This window comes from Leucoraja erinacea, chromosome 1 (genome assembly GCF_028641065.1).
Source record: "Leucoraja erinacea ecotype New England chromosome 1, Leri_hhj_1, whole genome shotgun sequence".
Classification (NCBI taxonomy): Eukaryota; Metazoa; Chordata; class Chondrichthyes; order Rajiformes; family Rajidae; genus Leucoraja; species Leucoraja erinaceus.
This window is the reverse complement of record NC_073377.1, coordinates 15,260,936-15,277,248: the sequence shown is the minus strand read 5'-3', so window position 1 is coordinate 15,277,248 and position 16,313 is coordinate 15,260,936. Positions and strand designations below refer to the sequence as shown.

The 16,313-nt window shown below is 43.8% G+C and overlaps 1 protein-coding gene across 1 annotated transcript in view; it reads left to right on the top strand.

Moving 5' to 3' along the window:
- Nucleotides 1-11,555: 11,555 nt before the first annotated feature.
- si:dkey-21a6.5 (tumor necrosis factor receptor superfamily member 4) overlaps nt 11,556-16,313 on the top strand; it is a 55,485-nt gene continuing 50,727 nt past the window's right edge. Inside the window, exon 1 of the mRNA XM_055654390.1 lies at nt 11,556-11,791. Coding sequence (XP_055510365.1) covers nt 11,737-11,791 — 55 coding nt within the window. The 5' untranslated portion in view covers nt 11,556-11,736. The remainder of the gene's footprint in view (nt 11,792-16,313) is intronic.

Below are 16,313 nucleotides of genomic sequence, written 5' to 3'. Positions count from 1 at the left end.
TTTGTTCGCGTCTAGATTGAATCACCAGTTACCCATGTATGTGGCTTGGGAACCAGACCCAGAGGCAGCAGCGGTAGATGCCTTCACGCTGGATTGGGGAAATTTCTTCTTCTATGCTTTCCCTCCCTTCTGCCTCATCAGCCGGGTACTCCAGAAAATACAGTCAGACTCTGCTTCAGGTATTTTGGTCGTACCCGACTGGCCTACCCAACCATGGTTCCCAGTCTTTCACGACATGGTGGTAGAGTCACCTATGGTCTTTAACAGTCACCCACAGCTATTGACTCACCCAGTATCCGGCATAAGTCATCCATGCCATAAAAAATTAAAACTCCTGGTTTGTAGGTTTTAACCAGGCCTTACCAGGAACTGGGTTTATCAGAGAGAACAATCACCACCATGTCGGCATCCCTGCGAGACTCAACCAAGAAGCAGTACCTGACATACATCAAGAAATGGGAGCAGTACTGCTTGGATGCAGGGACGTCGTATAAGACAGCCACAATCACGGACGTGTTGGAGTTCCTGGCCCATTTACACCATGACCAGAAGATGAGCTACAGTGCCGTCAATGCAGCACGAAGTGCCCTGTCTGCTTATCTTATGCCAACAGGACACCATAGCATCGGGTCCCACCCGCTAGTCATAAAACTCCTCAAGGGGATTTACAATATCAAACCCCCTACACCCAGGTATACCCATGTATGGGATATAAGTGTCGTGCTATCACACCTCAGAGGATGGCCACCGGTGGGATCCCTCAGTCTAGAGCAATCCACACTCAAGACCCTCATGCTAATGGCGCTCGTCTCTGCACAAAGGGTCCAGTCACTACATCAACTACGACTGGACAACATGGTAACTACCCCAGACTGCATCACATTTACTATGCCGGGGTTAGTTAAACAAAGCAGGCCAGGTATGTCCAACTCGCCATTAATCTTCCGGGCCTACCCTCCAGAACCTAGGCTCTGTGTAGTGACCCATTTATACAACTATGTAGACACAACCCATACACTTAGAGGGAGTGAAAAAGCCTTATGGGTCAGCCACAAGAAGCCTTTTGGACGGGTAACCAGCCAAACTATATCCAGGTGGTTAAAACAGGTCCTGAAAGCTGCAGGGATTAACACTGATGTTTTTAAAATCCCATTCTATCAGGGCAGCATATACAACAGGTGCGGAACGGATGGATGTTCCCATCGACCACAACCTAAGCAGAGCAGGATGGTCAAGGGAATCAAAGTTCCGGATATTTTATCATAGATCGCTGATGCAGAAAGACATGTTTGCAGAGAAAATTTTAGAAACTGCAAACTTATAATTTTAAGCCCAAGGGAGCTATTTTTGTTATTGTTTAATAAACATTTTTGTTTTCAAAAAACAAACAGATTCGTTGGTCTTTAGATACCACTTCCTCCCTCGATAACTTCGGCAGCGAGTGATATAGCTGTTACACGGTTTGAAATCACAGATCTTTGAAGTCTTCACGTAGTCACTCACGTGACTCCGAAGTAAAATAGAGAGATTAAACGAGTACTTACCAGTACGAAGTTTGATCTGTATTTTATGAGGAGTTACGATGAGGGATTACGTGCCCTCCGCTCCCACCCTCAGTATATGGATCAAACTCGAGCTGATGTCTCTTTAATCTTTACTATCTTTACTTCATATATTGTGTCTACCTGTGATTCCACACCGCTGCTTGGAAGTATGCCGCGCCTGCGCACTGGGTGGGTTTCTTCACGTAATCCCTCATCGTAACTCCTCATAAAATACAGATCAAACTTCGTACTGGTAAGTACTCGTTTAATCTCTCTATTAATAATAACCATATAACCATATAACAATTACAGCACGGAAACAGGCCGTCTCGACCCTTCTAGTCCGTGCCGAACACGTATTCTCCCCTAGTCCCATATACTTGCGCTCAGACCATAACCCTCCATTCCTTTCCCGTCCATATAACTATCCAATTTATTTTTAAATGATAAAAACGAACCTACCTCCACCACCTTCACTGGAAGCTCATTCCACACAGCCACCACTCTCTGAGTAAAGAAGTTCCCCCTCATGTTACCCCTAAACTTCTGTCCCTTAATTCTCAAGTCATGTCCCCTTGTTTGAATCTTCCCTACTCTTAGTGGGAAAAGCTTATTCACGTCAACTCTGTCTATCCCTCTCATCATTTTAAAGACCTCTATCAAGTCCCCCCTTAACCTTCTGCGCTCCAAAGAATAAAGCCCTAACTTGTACAACTAAACTAGAGGTCTGGTTCAAACACATCACTTATGAAATGTCTAATTATCTCCCAATATTGTAGACATCAATATGACTAGTGAGTATGTCTTACCTCTGCACCACTAACATTCAATTCAGTGCCAAAAATTCTCCTTCTTTCTTACTTAAGTGGATGTAAACCAAATTAACGATTTAAGTAAAGCAACATTTGGGACTATGCCAGAGAATAGTACTGGTTTGAGTTTCATCATCTGGTTCCAATAAGGCTGCCGATGGCTTGTTGTTTTAATTGTCCACGTACAAATGATACCCAACAAGTGTCCTGTTTTTAACCAAGAGCTAAATTATAATATCCTAGCAGGTGCTGCCACCATTGCTAATGTGCCATAGAAAATGGCATTAATTAGCCCTTAGCTACAATTAAAAACTCCCTGCAGGTTCATTGCAGCTATTTACTGCTTTATAGTTGATTTTAAAGCTCATGGTTGCCTTAATGTAGGTGAACGCTACATTACCACAGGTATCAAGATAGCAACAGCACCATTTATTTCCCTTTGCACAACTTTCTGCTTGTGCATTTGATAATTTTTCACACTTTTTAGTTAAAAGAAATTTATTAAAATTAAATTATTTGTGCAAGATTCCTGTCAACTAAATCACTTCTGTTTAAATTTGTGAGGTAGTGAGTTAGAAAATCATCATGCATGTTTTAATGACTCGGTAGGTGGGGGGTGTGGGGGAATAGGGGGAAACCGTTTCCAGTCACTTACATCGACGGAATAGCAATTTTTTTCCGTGTCGCATCTTCGGCCCCCACGCGGCCTAACAACTGGATTGATGCGGCCTCTCCAGACCAGAGACCGGCCCAGAGCTTCAAGCAACAGGCACGTCGCAGACTTACCATCGCGGAGCGGGGCGATGGCTTCCTTTGCCGAGGGTCACCAGTGTTGGAGCCTGAGGACTTTAACATCGTGAAGCCACGGTCTCCGGTAAGAAGAGGCCGATTTGGGAACTCCAAGTCGCGGAGTGTGTTCTGATTCATCCCGACGTCGGAGTGTGTTTCGATCATCCCGGCGAGAGGGCCTGAATATCTGTAGTGGCGAATGCGGAGGGTTCAAGGCCCCGACCACGGGTGAACAAAGGAGGAAGAGTGACTGAACTTTATTGCCTTCTATCACAGTGAAGAATGCTGATTCCACTGTGGTGGATGTTTATGTTAAATTCTATTGTGTTCTCTTTACTGACTGTATGGTAACTCAAATATCACTGTACCTTAATTGGTGCATGTGACAATAAATGTGAACTTGAACTTAACTGGAAACAAGTCACTGAAAATATTATAGAAATAAACAACTTTTCCCAGTTTTGGCTCTGTGGAGATAATCATCACTCGTAAAAATACAGGTTACATCAAAACTTGCAAGGGCCAAAACAAGGCATACTCTAGAAAGTGCAGGATCTTTGAACATAGAACTGCGCAGCACAGGAACAGGCCCTTCGACCAAGAATGTCTGTGCCGACCATGATGCCAAGAAAAACTAATCTCACGTGCCGGCACAAAATGCTGGAGCAACTCAGCGGGACTGACAGCATCTCTGGAGAGAAGGAATGGGTGACGTTTCGGGTCGAGACTGAACAGTTCAGTCTGAGATGCTGCCTGTCCCGCTGAGTTACTCCAGCATTTTGTGTCCATGTTCTGTTTAAACCGGCATCTGCAGTTCCTTCCGGCACATGATTTTAACCTGGTAAAGGCATCCGACACAACAGAAAGGAGCAGTGAGGCATTCTCATGGTTCCTTGTGACATAAAACAAGGCCATTTGATCCTGGCAATCCTGTCAGGCCCATTCCCCTACTTCCCGTTTCCCTGTAATCCATTCAATGTCGCATCCCTGGGACAGTACATGTTGGCTATGCCACCAACGGCTACATTCCACAAAGGAATAAATAAACCTAAATAAATATGTATAAGAAGGAACGGCAGATGCTGGAAAATCGAAGGTAAACAAAAATGCTGGAGAAACTCACCGGGTGAGGCAGCATCAATGGAGCGAAGGAAATAGGCAATGTTTCAAGTCGAAACGTTGCCTATTTCCTTTGCTCCATAGATGCTGCCTCACCTGCTGAGTTTCTCCAGCATTTTAGTCTACTTTAAATAAATATGTAAATGGGTAAAAAAAAAAGTGTTACCACTGCAGTGAGGAAGATGCCAGCTTTGGGGCTAAAAACAATTTAAAAAACTGACTCTTCCGATCTATTTCTTTCTGCACAGATGCTGCCTGATCTGCTGAGCATTTCCAGCAGTTTCTGGTTTTATTTCAGATTTTCAGAATCTACATCACCATCCTGGTTGGAACTGTCTGAGATACAAAAATTCCCCAAACCACAATGTACTCGGGGGGGGGGGGGGGGGGGGGGGGGGGGGGGGGGGGGGGGGGGGGGGGGGGGGGGGGGAAGAAAATAGCTAATGCTTCAAAATTCTGAGGTCAACAGGGGATTTCTGGAGGAAATGTTTTTCTTAGTTATTCAATCGCTGGTCAGACCTGCATCTGTGGCCCATCCCTATTTTCTTGAGGAAGTAGCATTGAGCCATCTTGAACTTCTGCAGTATGTCGCTGGTGGGAGGCGAGGGGGAATTCCACGATCGAGATCCAACATGAAGGACCAAGAGACAAGAGAGAGTCAAGAGTGTTTAATTGTCTTATGTACCGAAACAGAACAATTACATTTTTTAGAGATACGAAATGGAAACAGGGCCTTCAGCCTTCGGCCCACTGAGTCCGTGCCGACCAACGGTCCCTGCACACTGACACACTTTAGGGACAATTTACAATTATACCAAAACCAATTAACCTACAAACCTGTACGTCTTTGGAGTGTGGGAGGAATCCGAAGATCCCGGAGAAAACCCACGCAGGTCAAGGGGAGAATGTACAAACTCTATACAGACAGCACCGGTAGTCAGGATCGAACCTGGTTCCCTGGTGCTGTGAGGCAGCAACTTTACTGCTGCACCATTGTTCCGCCCAAATTCTAACTTACAGCAGCACAACAGGTTCGTCTGCAGAGTACTCAATAGATATCATAATAAACAAACAAAAAAAAGTTCAATCAATTAAAAAAAAAACAATATATACAAAACAAATCAAAAGTCCCTGGTGCAAACAAGACAATACGTAGTTTGAAGTTTAAATGGTGTTTGTGGTATTCAATAGCCTGATGGTTAGGAAAAGGTTGTTCCTGAATCTGGAGGAACTGAGCCAGTGAAACATTTCCAAGTCAGTACGGTGTGTCACATGGAGTGGGGTTGGACCTACACACAGTGGTGTTCTTGTAAACCTAAACCCGTTGTTGTATGGCGGTAGAAGTCATGGATCTGGGAGGTGGTGTCACAATATACAAGGCAAACAAATGCAGTGCAATGTGTTGATGGCACATAAATGCTGCAAAACTAGCTGAGAGGACAGGAAGTCAGCTTGGAAGATGCCTATAATAAGGTGCCACACGTGAGGCTGCTAAACAAGATAGGATTGTCTCATTACATGGTATTAGAGACAAGGTATTATCATTGATAGAAGATTGGCTGACTGGCAGAAACCAGAGAGGGAATTAAGGACGCCTCTTCTGGTTGGCATCCAGTGACTAGTGGTCTCCCGCAGGGATCAGCGTTGGGTCCGTGACTTTTCACGTTATATGTAAATGATCCAGATGATGGAATTGATGGCTTTACGGCCAAATTTGCAGATGATACGAAGATAGGTGGAGGGGCAGGTAGTGTTGAGGAATCAGAGAGTCGTCAAAAGGACTTGGGCAGGTTGGGAGAGTTTCTATGTTTTTGGAGTTAATGTTTCTGGAGCTCCAACCACCACAGTCAACCTTCTTTGTGGAAAGACATGGAGAACATGCCTTTTTTAATCAAAATAAACTTTATTCAGGATACAAATATGTACAAAACAAGAAATGTGGAAATTCTTCCGACATTCTCCATGACTATACAGACGTTAGTGTTATAAGTCGTAGTGTTCGCAAAAACCATAATCATATCTGGCCCCCTTGCCACTCATGTGGCTCCCTGGGGTGATATCCTTTCCCTTGTTTGAGGGGCGTCTCCACCACACCCTGTCCCCCAATGTGTAGCAGTGCTTGTTTGATGCTCGTTCCTTGAATTGTCACTGGAATGGGGGTTTTCAGCCCAAAACTTCCCAAACGCCAGCTCAACAACGCTCTAAAAACAGGGTTTGGTCTGAAGAAGGGTCTCGACCCAAAACGTCACCTATTCCTTTTTCTCCAGAATGCTGCCTGACCCGCTGAGTTACTCCAGCTTTGTGCGTCTACCTATGTGGTGAATAATATATTTGACATTGATTTAACTTATTTTTGATGTTCATTGTGCTATCTACTGAAGCTATGTTTATAGACCTATTATTGTGCTACCGTAAGTAAGAATTTCTATGTTTCAGGATTCGGGACATCTATATATAGCAATGTTACAAAATTTTGAGATTTAAAAAATCAAATCTGTAATTTATCCCATCAGATAAAGCATAAAAATTAGTTTAATTTGGCATCTAGTTCACTTTCATATCTTCAGTATTAAAAATGTTATGGCAATTTTCATACTCGGAAATTAGCATCTTGTTCCCTATTGCTTTTCCATTGACTTAACACAAAACCTGTGTTCGAGGATAGTCAAAAGCCCATAACTTTCTTAAAAATTAAGAGAACTGAATGAACTTTTCTGTTATTATAGATTGAAGCATTTTGAAACAAATATAAAACATCTTACTTGAATGACCTGAAATTAAAGCATATAATTAGTTAATTACCTCATTGTAGTTAATTACAAAATTGACCGTTGTGACGGAAATAGTAATAAACACCCAGACTGCCTTGAAAATTCAAAAATGTGATATTCTCAAGATCAGAACTTTAATATTATTGTATTATATGCTGTAAGTCAGTTACAGATAGGTAAATACATTACAATATCTAGCAATAGACCGTCTTTATGGAGAAGATCAGTTGCTAGCTGGTACATTGGCAGATCATAATCAGTAGCATCATCATACTCCTCAAATTGTAACCAATAAGCAACTCTGTACACCTTGTTTTTCCTCAACTTTTCAATGTTGGCATTGTAAACTACAAGTTTTTGCTCTTCAAACCACGCATGACATGCCTTTCTGCCCGCTACTTTCCCATTAAGAATAATAATAATAATAATAATAATAAGTTTATTTATATAGCACATTTATAGTCAATTTTCATTGACCCCAAAGTGCTTTACATAATTTAAAAATCAGTTCCATACAAAGCATAACGATGGGTTAACAAAATAATAAAATGCATAAACAGGACACAACATGTAACATAAACATCCACCACAGCATTCATCACTGTGGTGGAAGGCACAACATTTTTTTGCCGTCCTCCTCCATTTCCCCCACCAGAGTCCAGAGTCCAGTCCAGGATCGGTCTTTCCTCACCGGAGACCGCGGCTTCAAGATTGTGTAGGCCGCAGGCCGGCGGTTGAGATTTAAAGTCCCCGCCGCAGCCAGAAGCACCGTAGACTGCAGGGCCGGCGGTCGAAGCTCCCCTCCAGGGGTGATGGAAAGTCCATGCCGGGCCCGCGGTAGAAGTTATCCGCGGGCCGGCAATGGCGGCTTCTTCTTCCCCCGGGTCCCCCACGAGGGATCCCGGGCTGTAGACGCCGCAGCAGCTGGAACTCTGCAGACCGCGGCTTCAGGCTGCGACTTCAGGCTGCCGGCTGCCCCGGGCCAGTGAAACGGAGCACTCCCCTCCGGCGAGCCCCAGCAAGGGCTCACCCGCTCCACGCCGAGTCCACGCTGCGCCTGCCGCTGAAGCCCCGGGCACGTCTCCGGGAAAGACCTCGCCGATCCTTGATGGTAGGCCACGGGGGAGGCGACCTGGAAAAAGTTGCCTCTCCATGGAGGAGGCGACTGAAGCGGTTTCCCCCTTACACCACCGACACCACCCCCCACACAAAACACAAAACCCCCCACTAAATACACACTTTAAAACATACTAAAAATAAAAAAAAAATTGAAAAGCTGAACGCTGCTGCCATGGCTGCCGCCAGAACAGCGCCCCCTTCAATGTCCTGTAGATTCCATTTCTTAAGAAAAGGATATATTTTTTAATAGCCTGAGTATCCAAATAACAAACTAATCCCATTCACACAAGAATTCACAATATAACATGATTTTTAAAATGACTGTCATGAATGTATATGCCAGATGGAAGTGATTTAATGTTTCATTCCCATAAATTAATCTAGAAACATCAAACTATTGAGTATGGATAGACAATAACACAAAATATAGACGATTTAGATGCTCCTATGAGATGATTGTCCAAAAAAAAGAGCATTTAAATCATCTTGCGAGTGGATTTTTCTGGAATGCGATCGATTGGAACGTTGCATTTGTGGTGAATTTGAACTCCATATCGGCAGGAAAAACACCGCTGGTTTGTATGGGGCTCAAATCACATTTTCACAACCTAAAATTAGATTAAACCCATCCTAATAAACAAGATTATATGTAAAATAAATGACTTACCCTTTGTTTAGTCCCGCTCTTGCGATCTGTCATGTTGTAGGCGTTGAAGGCATTAGAAGTCGCTTTTTACTTTAATCTAATTATTAAATTGTCTCGCGATTTGAAAAAAAAAATTGGGAACGGAAGTCCGATCGATTTTTCTTCAGCAGCTAGCAGCCGAAAGAAATCCGCCTCAGACAGGCGGTAGTAAACTGCATTTTAATCCCCCCCCCCTCCTCAAAGGCGCCAAAGTCGCACACAATGCCAGTGGCAGAACCGCAGCGCTGCTGAAGGTAAGTTTTGTAACATTGCTACTATATAATTAAAAGTCTCATCTTGACCACTTCCTGTCTGCGCTGTGAGTCTGCAATGTACTTGCAATAAATGATTTGTTAGCCCTTAATGACAATGCCATGAGTTGTTTGGCCTGCTGCCCTGCCTGTGCTTGAAAGTGCTATGCTTAATTGGAATTGAAATTAAATTAAATTAACTGACAATGCCATGAGTTATTTGGCCTGCTGCCCTGCCAGTGCTTGAAACTGCAATGCTTTATTAGGTCTGACTGTGTTTGGAAGGAATAAATGCTTTATTAGGTCCGACTGTGATGGAAGGAATAAATGCTTTATTAGGTCCGACTGTGTTTGGAAGGAGTAAATGCTTTATTAGGTCCGACTGTGTTTGGAAGGAATAAATGTTTTATTTGGTCCGACTGTGTTTAGTCCAAAAGTCCCGCTAATTTCGTGGCTTCCGCTTAGTGGACAGGTTGTGCTGATTGCGTAATTTCTGGTGAGTGCAGAGATCGCGCTGATTGCATAATTTCCGGTAAGTGCAGAGGTCACACTGATTGCGAAGTGCCACTGACTACGGAGGCCCCACAGTGGAGAGGCCGCGCTCAGCCGTGTGATTAAATTCAAGAAAGTTTACTGTCATATATATGGTGTGTGAGTCAGTGTGTGTGAGTGTAACTGTGTGTGTGAGTCTGTGTGTGTGTGTATGTGTGTGAGTGTGAGTGTATGTGTGTGTGAATGTATGTGTGTGTGTGAGTGAATGTGTGTGTGAGTGAATGTGTGTGTGAGTGAATGTGTGTGTGTGAGTGAATGTGTGTGTGAGTGAATGTGTGTGTGTGAGTGTATGTGTGTGTGTGTGAGTTAATGTGTGTGTGTGTGTGTGTGTGTGTGAGTGTAAGTGTATGTGGGTGAGTGTATGTGTGAGTGAGTGTGTGTGTGAGTATGCGTGTGAGTGTATGTGAGGTGGAGGGGTGTGTGTGTGAGTGTGCGTGTCAGGTGGCTCAGCGCTTCAACTCCCCCTCCCATTCCCCGTCCGACCTCTCTGTCTTGGGTCTCCTCCATGGCCAATGAGCAACACCGGAAATTGAAGAAGGTCCATCTGTCTCCCCAGATCCTGGTGAACTTCTACCGCTGCACCATCGAGAGCATCCTTACCAACTGCATCACAGTATGGTATGGCAACTGCTCTGTCTCCGACCGGAAGGCATTGCAGAGGGTGGTGAAAATTGCCCAACGCATCACCGGTTCCTCGCTCCCCTCCATTAAGTCTGTCCAAAGCAAGCGTTGTCTGCGGAGGGCGCTCAGCATCGCCAAGGACTGCTCTCACCCCAACCATGGACTGTTTACCCTCCTACCATCCGGGAGTCGCTACAGGTCTCTCCGTTGCAGGACCAGCAGGTCCAGGAACAGCTTCTTCCCGGCGGCTGTCACTCTACTCAACAACGTACCCCGGTGACTGCCAATCACCACCACCCCCCCCCCCCTGGACACTTATTATTATTTATACAAATAATTTGCTATGTCGCTCTTCCAGGGAGATACCAAATGCATTTCATTGTCTCTGTACTGTACACTGACAATGACAATTAAAATTGAATCTGAATCTGAATCTGAAATTGGAGGAACACCTCATATTCCGCTTGGGGAGCCTGCATCCTGGGGGCATGAACATTGAATTCTCCCAATTTTGTTAGCCCTTGCTGTCTCCTCCCTTTCCTCAGCCCTCGGGCTCCTCCTCCTCCTTTGGCCTTCCTTCTCCCTGCCACCCTATATCAGTCTGAAGAAGGGTTTCGGCCCGAAACGTTGCCTATTTCCTTCGCTCCATAGATGCTGATGCACCCGCTGAGTTTCTCCAGCATTTTTGTGTACCTGTGTGTATGTGTGTGTGAGTCTGTGTGAGTGTGTGTATGTATATATTGGAATTGGTGGAGAGGTGGAACAATGCGTTGGGGACCAGCCCTCCCGTGTGAAGCTGGTCTACATAGTCTAGTTTGACAATAAAACACGGAACTCTTGATATATTCAGTCCGAGATCACCATCAAATGGACAAATGTCCACTGATTTCTCGTTTTTCACTTGTTTAAATTGAGCTCAACACACTTACGTATCTCGGTTTTTAAACATGCACCATTGTTATTTTATTTAAAATATTTACAGATGGGTTTAACTCCAATTAATTCTACTCCCGGCACAAAGTTATGAAAGGAAAATGTTCTTCCAACAGTTTTTCTGAGTTTCGGTGCACGATTAGGGATTAAAAATGATTATATTTTTAAAAAAACGTTCTGAAGTTTCACATTCAGGTTCCTCAAAAGAAAGACTCTGGTTGAAAAGTTTTGCTTTTGAAAAATGAGCAACATTTTGCTGTAAATACATCCGCAAAAAGCAAACCCCGCCTCTGCTGGGCGAGAGGTGAAAACAGTGGTTGTTCCAGGGGGACTTGTCACATGATGGGAATCATATGATATATTCGGTGCAACGACTGGCTTTTTTAACATGTCCTGTCAGCGCGGCCACAGAATAATTAAAAAAAAGAAGAGTGTCAAGTATTCAGTATCCCGACCCAGAGCGAGAGAGAGGGCTTGTAATTCACTCGTTGAAACTGACATCGGACAACGGGGCAGCAGCAGCTTTAAACAAGTAACATTATGAAACTTATCGAGCAAAGATGTTACTTGCTTCCTATCATCATCTCAGCAGTCGGTGAGTAATGTGTAATATTCGACTGGATAGAAATCCGCATTGGGATTATCTTACAGTGTGCGTTTAAAAATGTTGTAGTCTGTCCAGCGGCGAATAATATGCAATTACATAACGATGAATGCCAAACGTGGAGTGGCTTATTTTATGAACAGGAAATAAGTTTGAACAAAACTAATAATATTAGAATTGTTTATGAAATGTGGAGTTCACGAACTTTAGTGTTATTCAGCCTTTTTTTAAATTTCAAACATGAATAATATGTTCAATATTACCCGATGTAGAAGCGTGTAAATTGGAGGCAACCAGAGTAAGCAAAACAAAACTCTCGTCGGTTTTCTCAGTTATCACTTTAATTTTCTTGGTGAGCGGAGAGAAAATGCGTAATGTCTCCTAAACGGAAGGCTACTGATAAATCAGAATCAGAATGCTTTATTGTCATTGCATGTGTCACATACAACGAGATTACTGTGTCTCTCCATTTAAAAGAACTTCAAACATTCACATACTCATACTTTTTACACTCCCTCCCTCCCCAAACCCACCCATGGATTCACATTTACATAAATTAACATTGTCTCCCACCCCCCTCCTTCCCCATAGGGGCAGGGGGAGTCCAATGATACCCTGGGCAGTTTTTATCACCCTCTGGAGAGTTGCTCTGTCAGCTGCTGAACAGTTCCCAAAAGCGATATCATAAAAAGCGATAGGAACGGCCGGCATTATAACAGCTGTTGACAACCTTGCTGGTATTACTGGAGTGATAAAATAAATAAATAATGTTTCAAGGTTGGATTTTTAAAAAAACATTTGAATAGCGCATTATTTTTTTATATATTTAGGAGTGTTACTGGTAGAATTTCCCCCAGATCTGTGGGATGGGGAGGGGCGGGCGGGTTGAGATTGAGATTGGAATGGGGGGTGGGGTTGAGGAGTGAGAGGGTGGGTGTGGGATACACTTGCCCTGTCCCACATTGTTTGTGTTTTTCTCTACTTCAGATCTAAAGTACTCTAACCCATACAAAAAAAAGTTTTGCTATTTTTTTCCAAATCAATTCACAATAAAACAACGTTCTCTAATGGTTATCAATGACATGAACTGTCATTTCACTTTGTATATATTTTTGAATGTATTACGGACAAGTTAAATTCACTGAGTGTTTGAATAGCGACCTTTGTTGAATCCTTTTTAGAAATGGTTATATTGCAGGCAGGTGGGACTAAGTGAAAAAAAGTTGTTCGGCACGGACTTGTAGGGCCGAGATGGCCTGTTTCCGTGCTGTAATTGTTATATGGTTATATGGTTAAACATAGAAACATAGAAAGAGACTTTATCAGTTTTCATTGTAAAGTGTAAAATCATAAGCGTTCTTGAATAGACATGAAGCTTGATCAGTGGCAACATCGCCCCACCGACCATCGTCATGAGTACACCCCTAGGTTGTGTGCTTAGACAGCTCCCTGCTTTGCTCTCTTTACACCCATGGCTAAGCACAGCTCCAATCTTCTTGTCGAGTCCACACACAAGATTAGAAGTTGTTCAGCCAGAGCTGCACACACTTCTCGGCATCTGCATACAATGGTGTCAGTCTCATGTGTGGCGGTGGAAAGATTAATGGAAACAGGGCCGCGACATGGACACTCTTTCCTTGACCCAAGCACAGCTCCAGTGCCATCAATTAACTTGACAATGGAAATGAGTTTGGAAGGATGAGGGGGTACACATTGAAACTTACCAAATAGTAAAAGGCCTTGATAGAGTGGATGTGGAGAGAATGTTTCCACTAGTGGGATAGTCTAGGACCAGAGGCCATAGCCTCAGCATAAAAGGACATACCTTTAGAAAGGAGATGAGGAGGAATTTCTTCTGTCAGAGGGTGATGAATCTGTGGAATTCATTGCAAACGGAAGGCTATGGGGACCAAGACAATGGATATTTGTAAGGCATAGATTGATAGATTCTTGATTAGTCATGGTATGGGGAGAAGGCAGGAGAGTTGGTTGAGAGGAAGAGATAGATCAGCCATGAGTGAATGGAGTAAACGTGATGGGCCGTATTGGCCTAATTCTACTCCTATACGTATGAGCTACTGTGGTTGGCTAAATCATGGGTGGTGTTGAGCCTGCATACAGGAGAGAAATGGAACGCGTGCTTGAGTAATGCTGCAACGCCCAGTGCGGCACGGTGGTGCAGCGGTAGAGTTGCTGCTTTACAGCTCTTACAGCGCCAGAAACCCGGGTACGATCCTAACTACAGGTGCTGTCTGTACCGAGTTTGTACGTTCTCCCCGGAGAGCGTGGTTTTCTCCCACACTTTAAAGACATACAGGTTTGTAGGTTAATTGTTGGTATAACTGGAAATTGACCATAGTGTAGGATAGTGTTAGTGCGGGGATCGCTGGTCGGTGCGGCCTCGGTGGGCCGAAGGGCCTGTTTCCGCGCTGTATCTATTTAAAAAAAAACTGACTCTCGCTCAACGTCAACAAGACCAAGGAAATGATTGTTGATTTCAGAAAGAGGAAATAAATATTGAAGAAAAACGTTGCCTAGAAACATAGAAAAATAGACAAAGGAGTAGGCAACTTGGCCCCTTCATGCCAGCACCGCCAGTCAATATGATCATGGCTGATCATCTAAAATCAGCACCCCATTCCTGCTTTTTCCCCATATCCCTTGATTCCTTTAGCCCTAAGAGCTAGAACTCTCTCTTGAAAATGTCCAGTGAATTGGCCTCCACTGCCTTCTGTGGCAGAGAATTCCACAGATTCACATCTCTCTGGATGAAGAAGTTTTTCCTCATCTCAGTCCTAAATGGTCGACCCCTTATTCTTAAACTGTGGCCCATGGTTCTAGACTCGCCCAACATCGGGGGAAAATCTCCCGCATCTAACCTGTCCAATCCTTTAAGAATTTTATGTTTCTGTAAGATGCCCTCTCATCCTTCTAAATTTCAGTGAATACAAGCCCAGTCGACCCATTCTTTCATCATATGTCAGTCCTGCCATCCTGGGAATTAACCTGGTGAACCTACGCTGCATTCCCTCAATAGCAATAATGTCCTTCCTCAAATGAGGAGACCAAAATTGCACACAATACTCCAGGTGCGGTCTCACCAGGGCCCTGTACAACTCCTTGCTCCTAAACTCAAATCCTCTTGCAATGAAGGCCAACAGGCCATTTGCTTTATTCACTGCCTGCTGTACCTGCATGCTTACTTTCAGTGACTGATGTACAAACACACCCAGTTCTCATTGCACCTCCCCTTTTCCTAATCTGACACCATTCAGATAATAATCTGCCTTTCTGCTCTTGCCACCAAAGTGGATAACCTCACATTTATCCACATTGTACATCATCTGCCATGCATCTGCCCACTCACCAACCTATCCAAGTCACCCTGCAGCCTCAGAGTATCCTCATGGCAGCTCACACTGCCACCCAATTTTGTGTCATCCGCAAACTTGGAGATGACACATTTAATTCCCTCGTCTAAATTGTTAATTTATATTGAAAATAACAGGGGTCCCAGCACTGTGGCTTGCGGCACCCCACTAGTCACTGCCTGCCATTCTGAAAAGGACCCGTTAATTCCTACTCTTTGCTTCCTGTCTGCCAACCAGTTCTCTATCCATGTCAATACCCTATCCCCAAAACCATTTTGCACACTAATCTCTTATGTGGGACTTTGTCAAAGGCTTTTTGAAAGGCCAGGCACAACCACATCCACTGGCTTTCCCTTATCCTTCCTCCAAAAATTCTAGAAGATTAGTCAAGCATGATTTCCCCTTCAGAAATCCGTGCTGACTTTGACCGATCCTGTCACTGCTTTCCAAATGTGCTGCTATAACATCTTTACCAATCGTCTCAAGCATCTTCCCCACTATCAGTGTGAGGCTAACTGGTCTATAATTCCCCATTTTCTCTCTCCCTCCTTTATTATAAAGTGGGGTTACATTGGCTACCCTCCAGTCCACAAGAACTGATCCAGAGTCGAGAGAACATTGGAAAATGATCACTAATGCATCCACGATTCCTAGGGCCACCTCCTTGAGTACTCTGGGATGCAGACCATCAGGCCCTGGGGATTTATCTGCCTTCAGTCTCAACAGTTTACCTAACACAATTTCCTGTCTAATGTCCCTTCAGTTCCTCCCTCCCACTAGATCCTTGGTCCCCTAGTATTTCTGGTAGATTATTTGTGGCTTCCTTAGTGAAGACAGAACCAAAGTACTTGTTTAATTGTTCTGCCATTTCTTTGTTTCCCATAAATTCACCTCTCTCTGATTGCTATGGACCTACATTTGTCTTCACTGATCTTTTCCTTTTTACATATCTAAAGAAGCTTTCAGAGTCAGTTTTTATATTCCCTGCAAGTTTTCTTTCATGCTCTTTTTTTTCTCCCCTATTAATTAACCCCTTTGTCCTCCACTGTTGAGTTCTAAATTTCCCCCAGTCCTCTGGTTTGCTGCCTCCTCTGGTAAATGTATATGTCTCTTCCTTGGATTTCCTGTTCTGAAAGATATAG